This window comes from Takifugu flavidus, chromosome 7 (assembly GCF_003711565.1).
Source record: "Takifugu flavidus isolate HTHZ2018 chromosome 7, ASM371156v2, whole genome shotgun sequence".
In the NCBI taxonomy this organism is placed as follows: Eukaryota; Metazoa; Chordata; class Actinopteri; order Tetraodontiformes; family Tetraodontidae; genus Takifugu; species Takifugu flavidus.
The window spans coordinates 7,257,204-7,276,274 of record NC_079526.1 but is presented as its reverse complement, the minus strand read 5'-3'; the positions used below and the strand labels follow the sequence as shown (position 1 = coordinate 7,276,274).

At 48.7% G+C, this 19,071-nt stretch overlaps 1 protein-coding gene across 2 annotated transcripts; it reads left to right on the top strand.

The window, feature by feature from the left end:
• The first annotated feature begins 1,783 nt into the window (after positions 1–1,783).
• On the top strand, positions 1,784–18,717 carry rgl1 (ral guanine nucleotide dissociation stimulator-like 1). 2 transcript variants are annotated; one of them, XM_057039250.1, is made up of 18 exons: positions 1,784–2,178; positions 12,110–12,220; positions 13,546–13,754; positions 13,845–13,919; positions 14,003–14,193; positions 14,485–14,609; positions 14,687–14,902; positions 14,998–15,101; positions 15,251–15,335; positions 15,441–15,530; positions 15,660–15,746; positions 15,846–15,878; positions 15,955–16,076; positions 16,186–16,275; positions 16,428–16,611; positions 16,690–16,941; positions 17,032–17,146; positions 17,234–18,717. In XM_057039250.1, exons 1-18 carry the CDS (start codon positions 2,020–2,022, stop codon positions 17,419–17,421), a joined length of 2,436 nt encoding a protein of 811 aa, XP_056895230.1. In that variant the 5' UTR covers positions 1,784–2,019; the 3' UTR covers positions 17,422–18,717. The 2 variants fall into 2 exon arrangements, with proteins under 2 accessions (XP_056895230.1, XP_056895231.1); XM_057039251.1 differs by lacking the exon at positions 1,784–2,178 and adding an exon at positions 9,940–10,178.
• The last annotated feature ends 354 nt before the right edge of the window (positions 18,718–19,071 follow it).

Sequence of the window (19,071 nt, the reverse complement as noted above, 5' to 3'; positions counted from 1 at the left end):
GATGCAACCAAATAGAGGGTTAAAATTGGAAACTGGGACTGGACCAAAGATCACACCAAATTACAACTGAGTAGATGACGAAGCATTAAATGTCTTTTAAAATAAATATTTAATGGGCACGCGTGTGTGTGTGTGTGTGTGTGTGTGGTGTGTGTGTGTGTGTGTGTGTGTGTGTGTGTGTGCGTGTGAGAGAGAGGGAGAAACTTTTTTTCCCCCTTCCCAGCTGTGTAAACTGGTTGTGGCCACACTGTGACTGTGTCAGCACACTCTGATTTTAAAAGGAATCCAAGAACACTGAAGGGAAGGTCGAGGGTTTAACTGATGAAGCCACACAGAGGAGGGAATGTGAGAACTCTGAGGCAGGCAAAAGAAATTTTCCAGAGGAAATCTGAAAGAAGAAAATAGTTGGTGTTGTAACATCCTGGCAGGTTTTTATATCTGAATCTGGGGCAGAGGGAAGCCTGGGAGAAAATGGGCTAAAAGCAGCCCATCACTCAACAGCGGGGAGAGGAAGCAGAGGAAAGAGGGCGAGAGGAAGGCTGCGAGTTCACTGGAAGTCCAGACAGCAAAACGACACGTTTCCTGGCTCTTCCTGCCCATCGCTCTCCCGTTCGCTCCTGCCCGTCTCCCTGCGTTCACTTTGACGTGGATTTGATTGTCGTTTGCCGGTTTCTCATCAGTGCGTTAGACATCGAGCAGGTTAGGCGGAGCCTCATTTGTGTGTGTCAGTACACCAGAGGAATTCAGTGGCGCTGAGTCAGGCAGCAGGGAAGGTCTGAATCATCACATCACAGAGCTGTCTGGACTCCATAAAGCAAGATAAACCTTGCTCTCATGAACCGCTGAAGTATGAAAAACTCTGCTCAATTGGCTCTGCTGATGAGACGCAGGCGGTGCCCGTTTTTGTGCCTGCAGATGCAGTTAAATACACTAAAATCGGATGCAAAGTGGAGGCTTCACTGCTGGATTAACGTTACACAGTGTTCACTTCACCGGATGTTTTTGTTTCTAATGGTTGTTAATTTACTGGAGAACACACGGTGGAAAGTCACACATTTGCTGACTGTGTATGAAGCAACCCACAACCTGTGTGTGTGTGTGTGTGTGTGTGTGTGTGGTGACGGGGGGTGCGGGTGCATGTGTGTGTGGAGGTAAGAGTCAGTCATGTGTAAAATGCTGCATTTGCATTGAAGAGGATTATCTGGAACCAGGCAGTGCTCTCTCCCTTCTTCCTCTCTCCTCCCTCTCTCTCCCTTCCTCTCTCTCCCTCTCCCTCTCTCTCCTTCCTCTCTCTCCTCTCCCTCTCTCTCCCTCCCACACACACTCACACACACACACACAAACACATACTCCATAACTGTTACACATTTATTATGGTTTGACCTTAGTCCTGCTGTCAGACAACGTAACAGAGTGTTAAATCAGTAACTTTATGAGGGCATTTGTGTGTTTCAGCATCCGAACCTTCAACCATCAAACTGAGAATTCGCATATTTGAATGCAGGTTGGGATTCAGCGTTCCACACATCAGCGCTGAGGTCCTCCGTCATGGAGAATATCTTTCATTTTCAGTGGTTCTTAGAACTTCTTCCATGACATCCTCCTCTCTATCTCAGCCTTCCTGTTTTTCTTTCCTTTCTCCATTCTTCAAGTCAACCTCTTTGCTCATTGGTTGAGGGGGGGTTGGGCAGTCTCGCAGCAGCTCCTCCCCCTCCCGGGGGGGGTGAGTGTGGGAGACCAAGAAAGAGAGAAGGATGTAGAGAGAAAAAGAGAGACAATAGACTTTAATCACTCTTGTGGTGGAGAGCAGTGGACCACCAAGTACCAGGGAGAGAGAGAGAGAGGTAGAGACTTTATCAGAAAACTACAAGGTCTTCATCGACAGAGGAGGGGGCCACAACATTTGGGGAGCAACAGCGGACTCTTCTTCATCATCTCCAGCACCTGAGAGCCTGATTGTCCAGACTGGAGCATGTCCACTCGCCCCTGTCACCCCTGCCGCTGATCCAGGCGGTCAGCATGATCTCCCACTACCCACTGGCCACCCTGCTGCCCTGGCCCACAGGTCCCCACCACCAGCTCCCAGACCCTGACTGCACGCTACTGCTGGAGGGGGAGAGGGGAGTCGCCCTGCAGAGGTACCAGGCTCGCTCTCCTGAGAGCAGCCCGCGCCACTGGGTGAGTACACCGGTGATTGTGTCTGTACTGCTGGATTCTTCCCTCTTGTTTTCATAGTGTTTAATGGGAAGCACTTCCAGTCCTGGTAAACAATCCCACAGATGTTGGCCTCCACAGTTATTATGGTGTTGAAACTTTGGAGGGTTTACATGAAGCCAAAGGTGGGCAGAGGGCAAAACGGCTCGTAGTAACAACAAAAGAAGATAAAAGAAAAGTAAAATGTGCAGTGAGCAACAGATTGCAGGTGTTTGTGTCTCCTCCAAGGTCTGTTTGTTGGACATTTGTGGCCTGCACGTCTTACCAAACCACCGATGTGATGGGACGTAGCATTCAGGAGAGACTCTGAAATCAGGTCCAAATGAGGCCGTTCACTCGTCTCAGACAACATCGATTCTTTTTTCTCAATCTGTCATATTACTGGATTTCAGTTCCTCAGTTGGACGTTGACTCACTAAGACTTGATGTAACAGGATGACAGCTCATAACCCAATAAGACAATCTGGACATCGACACAGACGTCTGACCTCTTCTGAAAAGCAACAACGCAACTTTGTTACTAGGTCCTGGGGTGCATTTGTGCGTGTGTGTGTGTGTGTGTTCTTGTGATGCATCATAGTGAGAACCAACATTTACAATATACTAGTGGAGTGAGGACATTTTTTCTGGTCCCCGCATGGTCCTTATTTTAGAGTTAGGTTTAGAATTTTGGGGTTAAGGGTCAGGTCAGGGTTCAGGACAGGAATGTTTTATGTAAATGCCTGATAAAGATAGATGTGTTTGTGTGTGTGTGAGTGTGTGTGTGTGTGTGTGTGTGTGTGTGTGTGTGTGTGTGTGTGTGTGTGTGTGTGTGTGTGTGTGTGTGTGTGTGAGACCACATCCTGGTCAATTTATTTTAATTCCTCCTAATTTGGCGAAATCATTTGTTGACCATGACGTCAATGTTTTCAAACTAAAAGGAGAAAAGTTTTAAATTTCTTTCGCTAACATCACAGCTCAGATAGAGTTTGTTTATCTCTGTTTTTGCTCCACTCCCGAGGTCACAAATTCCTCCTGCGGCAGCAGTGTGATAACTCCAAAACTGCCAGGAACTGGGATTATTCCGGCTTAGTTGGGTCTAATTGTTTGCATGTGCACATTTTTTGGACCCGAGGCTGAAGTGAAAATGTTTCAGGTGTTGGCAGACGGCACACTGAGATTAGGTACCAGCCACAGCAACCCAGAATAAAAGCAGAGCCCCCACCAAAATAAAAGCATGTGGGGAAATAAATCATGTTGTGTGAAGGTGTCTCGTCCAGGCTGGGTTAAAAGTGAGCGAGAGGTCTGATTCATTCATGTGCCATTGAGCAAGAACACAAACCCAAAATACATCAGCTCTATTATTCACAACATTTCACAACAGTAGCCAGTAGGAAGCCTTCACGTCCTGTAAATACTGCAGTACCAGCAGGTTCTATCTCTGTACACGTGGTTCAGAAAGCAGAAAAAGCTTTAACATAGAATAACATAGAATCATTAATATAGAATCATTCCTCTTTGATTCCATTAGGATCATTACTGATACCGAAGATAGAACACAATTGCGGTTTCCTTCACAGATGATGCTGATTGATTCATAAAAATACGTCAACAGTGAAAATGCAGGTACCTTAAGCAGCTTCTTTTCCCCATAATGACTTAATGACTTGTTGCTCTTTTGCTCCATAAATAAAATACTATGTTCAAATCACTCAATCATAAGTTCTGATGTAATTTGTGAGGAAAACTTAAATTAGCCCGTATGAAGAAGAGCTTAAAAAGTGCTACTAAATACAGCACAAATGCCTAACTGATGTTCAATAACCCTTTTCAGCATATTTAACCGGATCAGAAAACAGGAAGAAACCCGATTACATTGGTAAAAACTGTTGTCCTGCTTGTTTGTTGGGTTCCAGATTATTGGTTCACACTCTCGCCCCACACACACACACACACACACACATCGCAGCACTGTTCTTCCGAGAATTGTTTAAGATGCTAACGCTCATACAGAGGCTCAGTCGGTCTTCGTGCAGCTGTGAGGCCCTGCGCAGATGCATAAAGTTGTATAACGAAGATTTACAAGGAGTCATGAGAGGTTTAGAGCACCAAAGCCCTGAAGCAGGTAGATCCTCTTCCTCTCAGCTCTCAGCTGTTCTGCTGCCCATTAACTTTTACCCTAAATGCGCCACGTTATGAAACCCAGCCTGACATAAAATCAGGGGTTGAACTTCTGATCTGTGATCAGCCTGCTGCGTTGTTGTAAGGTCCACAGTTCGGGTCAGAGGTCAAGAACCAGCCCTGAAAAGAATGAAGCCAGGGCAATCATGAAATGTTTTTTTTTTCTAAAAAAAATTACCTTTTGGACAGGAGTGACGGCAGCACGCGCGCCGCAGTGGGTCAGTGATCATTTGACCACCATAAAAGCTTTTTATTGAGCCAAAGACTCTCTGCTTCTGTTGGTGATAAGGAAAAGCAATGAAGCCGCGGGCGGGTCCATAAAACCCCAGCGGAGTGAATATTGGTCGCTACCTCACACATGTGGTGAGGGGGGGTCATAGTCAACAGCAGTTCAGTGACCTCCGAGGGGGTCGCTGGCTGGAAAATGGAGAAGTGCTTCACATCAGAGCCCGAAAAATGTGGCGAAACTTTTTCGATGATGCCGCGCTTTCCATTGAAAAAAGAAAGCAGAAGACAGCTGAGGCTGCACTCCTCCTTCCCCTTTCGTGTCTTATTGGAGAGAGAAGTGCACGTTCCGAGGGAACACTAGTGACGTACCACCACCCCCCCCTTTATAATGTTTTGATTTTTGCTTGGCATGTGTTTTGACGCTGTGATTCATCCGTCCGATCATGACCGCAATTCTTCCGAAAATGCTTTTTTTGTGTAAATGGAAACTTATTTTGTGGTGTAAACGATGCACCCCCCACCCCCCCCTTCTCCCCCCAAGGGGAATTGGGCTGACTATTGAGCAGAGCCCACTACGCAGTCACAAAATTCAGGGCATTGACCTTTGACCTTGATTTTGTCTCGAACGGCACCGATCCATAGCCAGCAGACTTCCCTTTTCTCCTCAAATCAGGTCTCCATCATTCGTTCTCTTTCACCCCACCGAGAGAGACGGCCTCGACTCGCTCGGCTCGCCCCCGGCGGGTAAAGTTGTCTGTTCGCTCCGCGGGTCCAAAACTGTGAACGTGCCTCTAATTAGGTCGGACGATGGCGCTGGTGTGAAAAGTCGATCATGCGGACATTGTCCCCTCCATCCCAGCATCCGTCCCTGTGGGGTGGAAATGCACCATATGGAGGATTTTATGCGTGGATGACCCGTTCAGCATCCTGGTTCTGACCAGGCTCAAGCTGACTCTGTGATGTGTGTGTGAGAGACAGGCAGAGCACACATGTGTAAGTGTGCACCGCATTCACGCCCAGAGCTGGAAGCCGTGGTCGTCTCAACAACCGTTATTAAGTCAGCAGGTGCTCATCCCATATAGCACCCGATCCTTAAATGCCACACTCGCAGAACCACGCAGGTTTGGATGGATCCTCGGTGGATCTCTACTCTGTGTGATGTTCCCCGGTGTTGTGGAGACGGCCTGTTTTTGTGCGCTTTTTCCGCGGCATCAGCATGTGCGTGTGCTGTGTCACACATCCCTTACGCACTTTCGGTTCCTACGCCGCACATGCCTCACACGTCTGATTGACAGTAACAGCACGCTTCCTGAACAGTCGCAGGAAGTCCCCGAAAGGTCAATTTGAAGCAAAATGATGGTTAAATATCTTTCTCCTCACATGGCTTTGCCAGCCATGTTATTTTTGTTAGCAACGCGACAAGTCAAAGGGAGCGTGCAACTGTTGGCCAACAGATGGTCCCTCTCCCATTATCGGGGTGTGTGTGTGCGTGTAGGGGGGCGTGTGGGTGTGGGGCCGGGGGCAGACAGACATCTGAGCCAGTCCAGACTAATTCATTCAAGGCTTAGCAGAGCTTAGATCTGTGGGCGTGTGGAGGGGAATGGGTTTGGGGCCCCGTGGAGGTGAGGCATGTGTGTGTTCTTGTAGATGCTACATGTTGAGTACCAAAATATGCCCTTTTTTCCAGCAGAGTTAGGACATTTTTGGAGAGTGAGGACATTTTGGCTGCTCCTCAACTTCAAAGGACTGTTTGAGGGTTAAAAGATGGTTTTAAGGTTGAGCTTAGAATTAGGATCAGGTTTATTTTGGTGGGTTGGTTGGGTTGGTCAGGGTTAGGGTAAGGAGCTAGGTAATACAGTATGTCCAACAAAGTCCTCACAAGTATAGAGGTACAAGGATTTGTATGTGTGTGTTTGTAACGTGGAGACGCCTAAAGTACCTTAACAGCATCTGAGTCATCATAACTCAGGAAAGGATTATCCCTATTTTCAAGAAACAGCATATGGATAAATAAATAACAACCCAAACTTCTGCAGCCTCAAACTTCGGTTGATATAACTTATTCCTGTAGATTTGCTGCTAATAAATCTCCACCCTGCTTTTTCTGCTAAGCGGGTGATGATCTGTGCTTTGTGCGTGGGGGGGGGGTTGTGGGAGGAGGGGTCTCCAGCTCTGGATTTTACTGGAAACTAATGATGTCACCCATCCAGAGAAAGCAAGAGCTCAACAACAGGCAGGACAATAGATCAGAGTGCTGCAGAGACATGACACAAGAGACAGACGCCGCTTTAATGTGGCCGCTTCAATAAAGGCTTCAGTGGAGCGAGGAAGACTCCGACAGTGACAAGGATAAAATGCAGCTCTGTGTGTGTTCCCTGGATTGTCCCAGAGTTCCCCGGATCATCTCCACCCTCATTGTTCAGTGACTGTACACCAGATTATCGTGACCCTGCACCGTAAATCTGACCTTTGTGGCCTGAACTCTGCTGACTGATAAACGCGCTGGTTTATGAACTCTGCCCTCTGCTGGACAGCATGTTTGAAACAGCACCCCCCCCACACACACACACACACTGTTGCAGATAAGTAAACAGGAGAGATTCACATTCGGATCACCCTTCTTCACTCAGGAGGTTGGCTCGTGCCGGAACTGAGTAGTTCCCCTGCCTTTTACTGGTTCTGAGCGGGAAAAATCTCCCCGCGTCTCTTTCATAACTCCTTCTCTGGAAGTCTGCGGAGGACGGTCCCATTGCATCATACTTTTCAGTCAGGATCCTTCTGGTTTTTCTTCATCTATCTCTCCTTAGAGCAGATAAGATTCTTACAAAACACTCTCCGTACATGTCACAAGGTCTTATCTGGAGGTAGGCCCGCTCCCACTGCTGGCCGGGTTGTTTCCAGGCCAGGGAGGTTTCCCAGCCAGTCAGGTATGAGGGCAGCGGACTCGCTGGAGTCTGGAGGCAGGATGTGGGAGATTTCCTGGAATGTAGGTTTTTTCCTTTTTCCCCCACGCTGGTGCAACACCAGCGCCAGTGGCCCCCCTCTTGTTTTTGTCCCCTCTGCATTCTGTGCTGCAGCTCCTCGTTCCGACTTTAAGAAACAGGCAGAAGAGCACAGTGGAGGAATTCAGTCATCACAGGACTGTGAAAACGCTCTGACCCAGTTCCTAAATGTAATTATGTCATAAGAGAGGGGAAGACTTGTTTGTTTTGGCCTGTTTTATGCTGCAGGGACCCTGGGAGCAACATTTAACAGCTTTCCTCTAAATACTCCAGACGATCCATAGATCACAGTAAACCGCTGCACAGATCCCATTTGTATGCAGAGAAAAAAATTGTATGATAGGAAGAAATTAAATCAAATGTACAGAGTTGAAGTGTTACAAAGTTTCTGTGTGTGTGTTTTGTATTTAGTGCTTGGTCTTAATTTAAGGAATTAATTCCCCTTATAATGAGAAAGAGAGATAGCGTAGATATGCTTTATTCTATTAATGTGGTAATTAGCTTTAGGAGCATTTTTTGCTTTTGGATAAAGGTTCATTTGATTTCACTGATTTATGACAGAGGGGACAGGCATGAATTTATGAATCTAATTAATAGTTAAACATGAGATTAGGACAATTGGAATTCCAGCGGTCGTGAACAGCTTGTTCTCGTATCGACTGACAAATGAGTCAGATGGAGGTGGCTTTTTTTATGGCTGTTTCATAAATGTGTAGCAATATTTACAAAAATATCAGTATCGATGTAAACGTTCCTTGATGAATCGGCTCATGTTGGGCCACATATTCAACTCAGGCTTTAAGATTTGTTGGCTCAGCCGTCACAGCGCCGTTCGCCACATGTGTCACATGTCTTGTTTGCTCTAAATGTGACATCACTGTTTGGAGACCAACGCACTGAACCCCCCCTCAAACCACCATCACCCCTGGGGGTTGAGCTGGAGGTCCTGTGGGGTCAGCACCTTCCCACTGCCCCTCTGGGATCTCCAGACCTCGAGTGACTGAAGGAGCCACTCGGCCTGGGAACTGGAGCCCAGCCAGCGAACGCAGCATACGGACCGGTCAGCAAAGGCAACAGTGAAACATGACAAACGCACACAGGGAGACCCCGACCGTGGTGCACGTCGGCCTTCCCTGGCCTCCTGGTGTCCGGAGAAAAGGATTCCTGCTGTACGGGGGCCTGATGTGGGGTGGATGAAAGCCTGTGATGCTCGGCGTGACGTTGGGGTTACGTGCTGGTGCTGTGGGAGCCATCAGGAGTATCACGTGCCCTCTGAACCAGAGGATGGCAGGAATCACCACCATCTTCCATCCATCAGGGATCACCGCAGACTCACCAACACTGGGGAGGGAAAAAGACAACGTTTTGAATCATTTCTTCCCGTTTACTCACACAAGGGGGGCGTTTGAGTACGTGCGCAGGCACATCTGCGGGGAACAGAGCTGCCCCTTCCTCACACTGGGACCATTCTCCTCTTCTGTCGCTCACAATGCACAGTGGCGATGACGGCATCCGCCGCCTTCCTTGTATTGTCCCACGCAGAGACCCCCACCACAGCTGCTCCATACAGGACAGCTCGGCCCTACAGTGCGTGGCTTTATCTGTACGCAAGGCCCAGCATAATGTCATACCCCCCCCCCCCCCCACACACACACACACACACACACACACACACATACACTTATACAATTTATGAATCATCTTTTATTGGACGGGAAAATGAAATTCAGGCTGCGTAAAGGCGGGTTGGCTCAGGGGGGCTAAGATTTATTCATTTGATCAAAGTTTGTCCCACATTTGTAAACGTAGCTGGTGAATTGAATGCGCGCCGCACGTCGCTCAGCACCAAGCGCTCCTGCTCGCACAGATTAGTCAAAATGTGTCGTGAAATCGTGAAGATAAGGCAGCCAAAAAAACCTAAATATTTGATGATCAGCTTCTTTCTTCAGTTTTCTTTTCTTTTAAAAACAGAAGTTTGTAGTGATGAACATGAGGAAGATACGGAAGCATAGATAGATAGATAGATAGATAGATAGATAGATAGATAGATAGATAGATAGATAGATAGATAGATAGATAGATAGATAGATAGATAGATAGATAGATAGATAGATAGATGTAATTTTCTTTTTCTTTTCCATTTCGTGTGTTGCTGCTAGGGTTTTGCCAATGTTTGCTTTAAAAGTTATCATGTGAGGGATTTCGTAGGAAAGGAACTGCAGTGTTGCGCAAACCGAGAGCGTAATAAACGTGGTCTCCACGCACACTGTTGTCAATCCGGTGAAAGTCGGGCAAACGGGGAGGGGTTTAACTGGGACTTGTGCGCGGAGGAGGAGTTGGGTCATTCAGTAGAAGACGGGAGAGCTTGGTGACAGACGGACGAGAAGTGGGCTCGGAGTTTGAAGCTGAGTGGGCGGAAGTGAAAGAAACGGTGGAATCACAGCGAGGATCTGGCGTTACGTTGAGTTGATCAAGGATCATAATCTTCTCGCTTTGGTGGATTATATGCGCTCATGCTGTCCCCCGATCGGAAAAGAAGCTCTCACCATGAAATTCGCCTGGAAAACTAAAATGGTAAAACTATAAGCTATAACGCTTTTTTACGTCCTCTGTTCTCGAGTTTCTGCGCACGTATGTGTATGTGTGTGTTTGTGTCCGGGTGGTGCGTGTTTGGGAAAGCGGATGAAGGGGGAGATAAGCACGAGGAGGTGGGATAGTGCGCAGAGCAACAGCAGAACGTTAGGTTTTGTGTTTGCCAAGTTCCAAAAACCAGTTTAACCCAGGTTGTTTGCGCGTAAAGACGGCACAAAGTTTGGACTGTCGACACCCCCCCCCCCCCCCACCCCCCGGTCTTTCGCTTTCCGTGCAAACTTTTGTCTGGTGGAGGGAGGGGGGCTGTAGTGAACCAGAAAGGGAACAATTAGCGACCCCCTCTCCCCGTCTCTCCGCTTGATCCCAGCTATATCCAGCCGGGGGGAAACACAAAAGGCAACACAACCGCCGTTGCCTAACTGGTAGTATTGTTCCACAAGAGCGGTGTTTGAGGGAAAGGGCCGTGTACCTCTCAGCGTTCGCCTTTGTGCGCCTTTTACGCATGCGGGGGAGGAAGGGGCCATTAAGTGCAGAGAGTAAACAAATCATCTCCTGTTTACAGCAGAAACCACGGACACTTGCAGTAACTCATCCTCCTGTTGAGCGCGCTCTGATGGCTCTCCTCTCCCACTGACACGTTGCATCTTTATTTTCGTTTCACCTCCCGGGGCTTCACCCTCACGAACCCAACAGGCTCGCTTTTCTTTTTCTCCATCCTGCTCTGAAGAACATCTCCGGTCGTGTTGAGGGCTGCGTGGTGTGTGCAGACCGTGAGCCCAGCAGCCAGCGAAGGCCCCCCGCTATTGTTTTGGGAGTGTGTGGAGCGCATGAGTCACGCTGGTGTGTTTATCTGTCCCTGCGCCTGCCAGCTTCCACAAAAATCCCGACAACGTGACACTCGGATGCCGAATAGGGTGGCGGGACGCGAGCACGCAGCCGTGTTAGTGTTTTCATCCGCACCAGCCTGTTGAAGCCCCGCTTTTTCTGCTCCTCCTACACCCCCCTGTCTCTCTTTGTCTTTTTTCTTTTCATCCGAGGATCACATGCTTTTTTTTTTGCCCCCAAACCCAAACATGGCTGAGAGCCACCAAGCTTTGCCCCTTTGACCTTTTCAGTGTGGGGGAATGGTGTGGACCGGGCCACTGAAGCGTGCAAACGACAGCATGGACTAGTGAGAGTGATCTTGGCCGCAGCGGCGCGTGAGTGTGAGAGGAGCTGGCTGCAACCCTGCATGTGTGGTGTTTATATTTGGCTGGTGCCTCCTCTCTGCCTCTGTTTTTGTCTGTGTCTCCATATGTAGATGTGTCAGCAGATCCCCGGCTGCGCTCGCTCTCCCTGAGCTGTATTTTGGGTTTTTTTGCATGTTTTAGAAAGTGTCTTAGCTTCACTCCCGAATAAGCACGCAGCAAGTGTGTTTATTTGGGAGTGATTTACATCCGGAGTGGCGGAGTCAAGATGAGCTCACGTCCATTTTGTCTCATGGGGTGGCTTTAAGAGTGGCTCGATCTGGTGTCTTTAAACAGATGAAGAGGCACCAACAGAGAGAACTTTAATGATGTTTTCCTCTGTTGGGTGGGGGCTCGTTGCAAAGTCTTGATCCAGCCTTGCTCTTATCTCCAGGTCTTTGACTGAAGTGAAGCCGTCCAGCTCTCAACCAAACTTCGGTGAAAGGGGTGCAGGGATGGGGCAAGGGGAAGGGGAAGGCCTGGCGGGCAGTTTGGGGGAGTTTTTGATCTTTTACTGCACTTTGGTGCCTCTTTTACAGCTACTTCTCGGCCTGTTTTTCCCCGGCTGATTTAGCACTTCTGCTTTTTCCCCTTCTGCTTTAAAAAAAATGTGTAAATTCCAACTTTGACGAACCGCCGATGTGGGAAAGTCTTTGCATTAACCTTCTCTTTCTGTTTCATTTCTAGAGCTCGGTGCAGGACTGGGGGGAGGAAGTCGAGGAAGGGGCCATCTACAACGTGACGCTAAAGAGGGTGCAGATTCAGCAAGCAGCCAACAAGGGCGCGAGGTGGCTGGGGGTGAGTCTGATGTCAACTCCCCCCATTTCTACGCTCCGAGCGCGGTTTACGCTGGGTTTCCGCTGTCTGCTGGGCCCGGTGCAGCCCGCTGAGCTCAAACAACAGTCAAACAACTCAAATTGCTATTGTTGAAGGCCAACTGTGAAAACAACAGGGCTGTTTTAACATAACAAAAGCTAAAACTTCCCAGTTTGGGCAACACCTTTTTAGTCGCCTGCAAATGAAAAATATCAGCGGTTTCCCCAGACCTGGCCTTGTTTAACTAAAGCATGTGATTTCCTGGCTTTCCTGCCTGCTCGCTCTCCTGTACAGCAGTTTAATGAAGCACTGCTATGACAAAAAGACAAAAAACCATGAGGGGGGGGGGGGTATTAAGAGCTTTTCCTGCTGTTGTTCAGTGCATGTGAGGCATTACTGTTCCCCTGGCTGTGCAGTTTACACCAGCATAATAAGGTGTTGTGCAGAATATTACAAGGGCTAATTAACGACATTATGTTTTGTTTCTCTCGCATCGTTGCCAAAGGAATGCAGGGAGTCGGTGCGATGAATCCAATACATGGAGCTTCAGCTTCTGTTTGCTTTTGATGACTGTAGTGTGTTTGTGTCTAATACCAGTGAGGGGGACTGGCACCAGAAAGAAGAGATCAATTGTTACGTGCCTTCAAACTGTATCGACGTATAAACAGCCGGACCTGTCAACTGTATTCTAACTCATTCAGGCAACGTGGCGGCACCTTTCAGCGCCATCTACTGGGGGAGAATAGAACTAAAGGACTCTGCTGTTGATACATCTGTACATTTAATTTAAATTCACTGTAGTGTGTGCAGAGCTTATCTATATTCACAGATAAACTCTCATGTTTCTGGCTGACTTGTTGCCAGGGGAGGGGGAAGATCCCTCCTCTCTGTCAGGAGTGCTGCTGGAGGAGGAGCCTGTCCTGATTAAAAGCAGATTGGAATGTTTCCTGTCGTAGAGCGCTAACTTTGCCTTCTCGCTCCCAAGCTCTTCTTTTTTTTTGGTAAACCATTTTTCCTGTAGACGCATCAGGGAAAATTTCAAATATAGGTCACGCGCTGGATTCTGTTTCCTGGATGTTTTTGCCTACCAGTGAATTCGACTCCCATTTCAAGTTTGAGCTGACAAACTTCATTTATTAACAACATTTCAACAAAGCGTAGACTTTCCGCTTTAACACACGGCCGCATCACAGCAGTGCTGCACTCAATCTAATGTCAATTCCACCATTTTCAAGTCTCAAATAGTGTGTTTTGACAGCAAAGTCAGCCTGACGGAGACCTAACCGTGTGCAAATCTCTGTTTTTAGGCCGAGGGGGACCGCTTACCTCCCGGACACACTGTCAGCCAGTTGGAGACCTGCAAAATCCGAAGTATCCGTGCAGGAACCCTGGCGCGTCTGGTGGAAACATTGTTGACAGCGTTCGATGACAACGACCTTACCTACACCTCCATCTTCCTGTCCACCTACAGAGCCTTTACCAGCACGCAGACTGTGCTGCATCTCCTTCTGGACAGGTGAGACTGGACGCAAATAAACAAACAAAATGCGAATGCGTCATCATCGTGGGTGTCTTTTTAATGCAGCGTTCTTACGTTCTCTTCTAGCTACGGGAGCCCGGAGGAGAACGGACGAGACACTGCTGGACATCAAAGCTCTGAGACAAATGCCGCCATCAGAAAGTGAGACGAGTCTAGTTATGTTCATCATTTTCCCCTTCATGGTATTCCATAGCTGAAATCCCATTTCCCCTTTGTTGTCTCAGTGCATTGGCTTCTTTCCTGCGAGCTTGGCTGGACCAGTGTCCCGAAGACTTCCAGGAACCTCCGGACTACCCCTGCCTCCACAGGCTCATGGACTATTTGCGTCAGGCCCTGCCGGGATCCGAGGCTCTGAGGCGAGCGGAAGGTCTCCTGGAGCAGCTGCAGACGCAGGCCAGTTTGGACGACACGGACGGTTGGTCCCTCCACAATATTCTTCTTCTCTGTCGTATTTAGAGGATTTAGTCACCCAGAGGCCCCATGACAGGAGTGATCATCAAGTTGCAGCTTAGTTTTATGCTGAACTTCAGAATTTTTAATTTCAAACCCCCATTTGTTTTGAATTTCCCAAATCTGGAGTGAATCCCAGCCTTTTGTGGTGCCCCCCTCGTTACTATAGCACCACCTAGCGCATTAAAACACCAACAGTTTTCGTTCTGGCACAGTGTGGATTTGTACCCGTGTCATCATTTCTGCCTGCTTCCAGGTGGTTTCCATGGCAACGGTTTACTCTGCCTTGGGGAGGAGAACGAAGTAGAGCCTGAGGCCCAAGATGAGTTCTTGTCCTTTGAAACTGACCTGGTGGCCGAGCAGCTGACCTACATGGACGCAGTGAGTGAGGGGGGGGGCAAGGGTGGCACGTACCAGCACGTACGCCATGCTAATGCCAGTCCATTTCTGTCACGTAGCTGCTGTTTAAAAGGGTGATACCGCACCACTGCCTGGGCTCCATCTGGTCTCAGAGGGACAAGAAGGACAGCAAGCACAGCGCCCCCACCATCCGCGCCACCATCGCGCAGTTCAACGCGGTGACGGCCTGCGTGGTCAGCACGATCCTGAGGCACCGGCGGCTCAGGCCGCACGTCAGGGCGCGGGTCATCCAGCGCTGGATTGAAATCGCCCAGGTACGGCAGAGCTCGCGCACGTTCCGCTTCAGCGGTGAAATAATCGCTAACCTGCGCGTGACCCCCCCGTTGTGTCGGCCTGTTTGTCTCAACAGGAGTGTCGAATACGCAAAAACTTCTCGTCTCTGCGAGCCATCGTCTCTGCGCTGCAGTCCAACCCCCTGTACAGACTGAAGAGGGTGTGGGCCTGCGTGCACAAGTAAGTTTAGTGGCAGAGAATCTCCATAAAGGGTTTTAGACATCATTTGCCATCATCTGGCAAACGAGTACATAAAATGGAGAGCGTGGATGTGTACGCTAGCATTAGCTGGTGTGCGGTATTAAGTGTTGTTGTGCCTTTGGCTGCAGAGACAGCGTGCAGACGTTCGAGGAGCTGTCTGACATTTTCTCCGATCACAACAACTACCTGACCAGCAGAGAGCTGCTCATGAGGGTGCGTGCAGCCAGATCTGAAGGCATTCTCACCGATGATTAACCTCCGTTGGTGGATAAGTAACCTTATAAGTATTAATAACGACATAATTTATTGACCCGGCAGGAAGGAACGTCAAAGTTCGCCAGCCTGGAGAGCTGTGCCAAGGAGCACCAGAAACGGACACACAAGAGATTACAGCTGCAGAAAGAGATGGTGAGGCCAAGACAGGCAGATAAAGGGAACAATGGCGAGGTTTCAGCTGCTCTGCTGGGACGACATGTTGTTTACTCAGTGCGGACATTGTGCTGTGCAGCAACGTGAGTGCTGTGTTTGTCTTCATAGGGAGCGATGCAAGGGACAATTCCATATTTGGGGACTTTTCTGACCGATTTGACCATGTTGGATACGGCGCTGCCTGACTTTGTGGAGGTAAGTCCGCTGGCTGTGGAGAGTCATCATTTTCTTGAGCACTGCGTCTACCAGTTGTTTATCTAAGCAATGTCCACCCTCTTTTTTCCTGTCCTGCAGAGTGGTCTGATCAACTTTGAGAAGAGACGGAGGGTGAGTGTCGCCCCCTTCTGGTAAAATAACGCCATAACATTTATCACGCGCCCTGACTTTGGCTTGGTCTCTGCAGGAGTTTGAGGTGATCGCCCAGATCAAGCTGCTGCAGTCGGCCTGTAACAGCTACTGTCTGACCCCAGAGGCGTCCTTTCTGCGCTGGTTTAAGAGCCAGACTTGGCTGAGTGATGAGGAAAGGTAATCCTCTTACCTCTTTTATATGTGCTTCTCTCTACTACCTCTTCTTGCCAAATAGCTGTGAGGGTTTTTTGTGTTTGAGGTTCCTTATCTGTGTTTGTCCTCGCAGCTACGCCTTGTCCTGTGAGATTGAAGGTCTTGGTGACAGCAGTCCAACCTCACCAAAGCCCAGGAAGAGCATGGTGAAGAGACTCAGCCTGTGAGTAGGCCAAAACACACAACGGAGGAGGGGTTTTTTTGTGAGAAAGCGCAGATGATGTGTCAGAGACGCTTGCACTTTCCCAGCGTTGGACCATGCTGCTTGGGCCTGTTTGTTTCATTATCTTATCGCCGACTTCCTGTCGTCCCCAGGCTGTTTCATGGAGCAGACAGCAGCGCCTCCAGTTCTCCGGTCAGGGAGACGCCGCGGTCGCCGCCTAACGGCAGCTCAGGGGAGAGCATGGACTCCGTCAGCGTGTCCTCCAGTGACTCCAGCAGCCCGTCAGACAGCGAAGGCCTCACTCCCACTCACAGCTCTGATTCCCAGCAGAACAAAGTGGGTTGTTTACCAATCGCATCCGTGGATATTCTGTGTTTGCAAAAGTCTGAAACCTCTGGTTTTGCGTTTGTGCAGCTGTCTGAATCCTCCTCCTATACGTCCCTACACTCCATGGACACCGGCTCCTCCACAGCCAGTGTCTCCGTGACTCCAGTCATCCCCTCGCTCCAGGGGCCTCCCTGCACGCACAGGCGGTCTCTCTCCCTCACACCCCTGACTCCCAGCTCGCCCGGTCAAACCCCAGCATACAACACGCAGGCACAAGATGCGTGCATCATAAGAGTCAGCCTGGAGCACGGCAACGGCAACCTCTACAAGAGCATACTGGTAAATGCAGAAACCGCTGGGATGCTCTGCCAGTAGAGGTTCACATGTATGTTGAAACGTGCTTTTGCTCTCTGCCCATGTGCACAATAGTTGACCAATCAGGACAAGACGCCAGCGGTGATTTCAAGAGCCATGGCGAAGCACAACCTGGAGGTGGAGCCAGATGAGGGATATGAGCTGGTGCAAGTCATCTCCGAGGAGAGAGGTACATTTAGTATCAAATGATATATTACAATATATAGTTGACAGTTTTTTAGACTACATTATAATCTACCTTTTTTTTATTGCTCAGAACTGGTGATTCCCGACAACGCCAACGTCTTCTATGCCATGAACACCTCGGCGAACTTCGACTTCCTCCTGCGGGTGCGTGGCTCTGCGGGCCGGGTGGTCCAGCTGCGGAGCCGATGCAGCTCCACACTCCCTCGAGCGCAGCACCGCTCCAGCCTGTCAATCAGACTCAGCAAAGTGGCTCTTTGACACCCCCCACCGATGTAGGGTGCTGATCCAGGACGGGCTCCATATAAACTTATGTCTGGATTATTAGTCAGACGACGTACCACTTTATTCTCCTGAACTGGGTCACCCCATCTCGCCTTTTTGAGCTTTTTCTCAGCCTTAACTTGAGCATGGACGTTTATGTTGACTGCTGTGCCAGTGACTGTCTTCTGATGCCTGCGACGGAGTGAAACAGCGACCCCGTGTGGCAGCAACGTTGTACTACAACAGGTCTTTGCACATGTTATGGGAGCAGCGATACTCCTGACCTCCAACAGTATTTCTAATAGACGTTATTTGTGTTTGATGTCTGTACGTTTGAATATTAAACTGTTTGGTAAAGGGCGGTTAATGAAGAAAGAGAGAGAAAATCAACAATGAAAAATAGAAAGAGGCAAGCCCTTGCCTTTGTTGATGATTCTGTGGACCTCTGGCAGTATTCTGAATGATGTTAATGCAATGATTGACAGGAGCTGTGATGTCACAACTTTACCCTCGTTGAGCATGTTTAGCCTCAGCGTGCATGTTTGTGCTCAATCCCACTGTGAGCTGTGTGACGAATGTGCGCGGTGCATTCTGATTGGTTCTTTCACTTGGTTTTATCAAGTTCTTGGCCTTACCCACCTGATCCTCCGGGCATCGAGATGAAAAGAGTCTCTGATCCGGGAGGATGTTCCCTCACCTCTTTGCGTTCTTCGCGAGAGAAGGAGGAAGAGTAGGGGAACGTCTCCGTGGAATAGAAAAACAGATGCACATGTTCAGCTTCCCTTACGTGAACTTTAGAGTTGCACTTGTCTGTTGGTAGGATAATGCCAACAGGATGTGAATGCAGAAGAGAATTTATGTCCGTCTTTGTGTCTTTTTTTTAATGTTTTTGTACCGTATTTTAGGCCAGAAGTGTGTGAGCGGGTGAAGATGGAAGACTTTTAATAGAAAATCTGTGTCTGTGTTAGATTTACTGTGATACATTTGAACACTTTTACTGAGGGGGCACTTCATTCGCAGTAAATATGTCACGTGGGGGCATTTCTGGTGTTCAACAGCGCCCCAGAAACATGTGCGGGTAAATCTGCAGCTCTTTTTGTGGCACCATTTAATCTTTGTGCCACTGATTCGTGTCCTCGTGTACATGGAAGACGCACTCCTCGCTTCAGTATTCTACTTCTTGTCATCGTTGTCTTCAGGAAGCACTTCTGTTTCAAATGTTCTCATGAAATGGCCCTTAGTTGTTCTGTACTGCCAAAGATCCTTCTAAATAAATTATTATCGTTGTTAAAATCGGTGTCCTCTGTGTTGATTCGTAGTCTAAAACATGCACAACAACGTTCTGTAGATGCAGGAACTCCTCTACATCCTGCTGACATCGATGTGGCCAGTGAGGGGGTCAAAGGTCATTTAGGAGTCCACTTCTATTTTCTAGCTGAGCGGAAGACATTTCTGCTGAGTTGAAAGCAGAAGTCTTGACCTGCCTCTGATGTAAGTTTTGGTTTTGCCACTTTGCTGCTCAGACAGTTTTTCAGGAAGCCAAAGAACAGCATTCTTATTTTACTTCAAATTAGAGGAACGACTAGAAATTGAGATTGTGCGGATGCTTTCCTCCTTATTGGCTGAAACCGTAGAAGGCTGCTGCTA

What these genes read in the sequence shown, in the direction of transcription:
- rgl1 (XM_057039250.1), top strand. Translation starts at nt 2,020, where the DNA reads ATGATCTCCCACTACCCACTGGCCACCCTGCTGCCCTGGCCCACAGGT. An exon ending in AGCTGACCTACATGGACGCA is followed by an intron (nt 14,610 to 14,686) that starts GTGAGTGAGGGG and finishes TCTGTCACGTAG; the next exon opens with CTGCTGTTTAAAAGGGTGAT. An exon ending in TACAGCTGCAGAAAGAGATG is followed by an intron (nt 15,531 to 15,659) that starts GTGAGGCCAAGA and finishes TTGTCTTCATAG; the next exon opens with GGAGCGATGCAAGGGACAAT.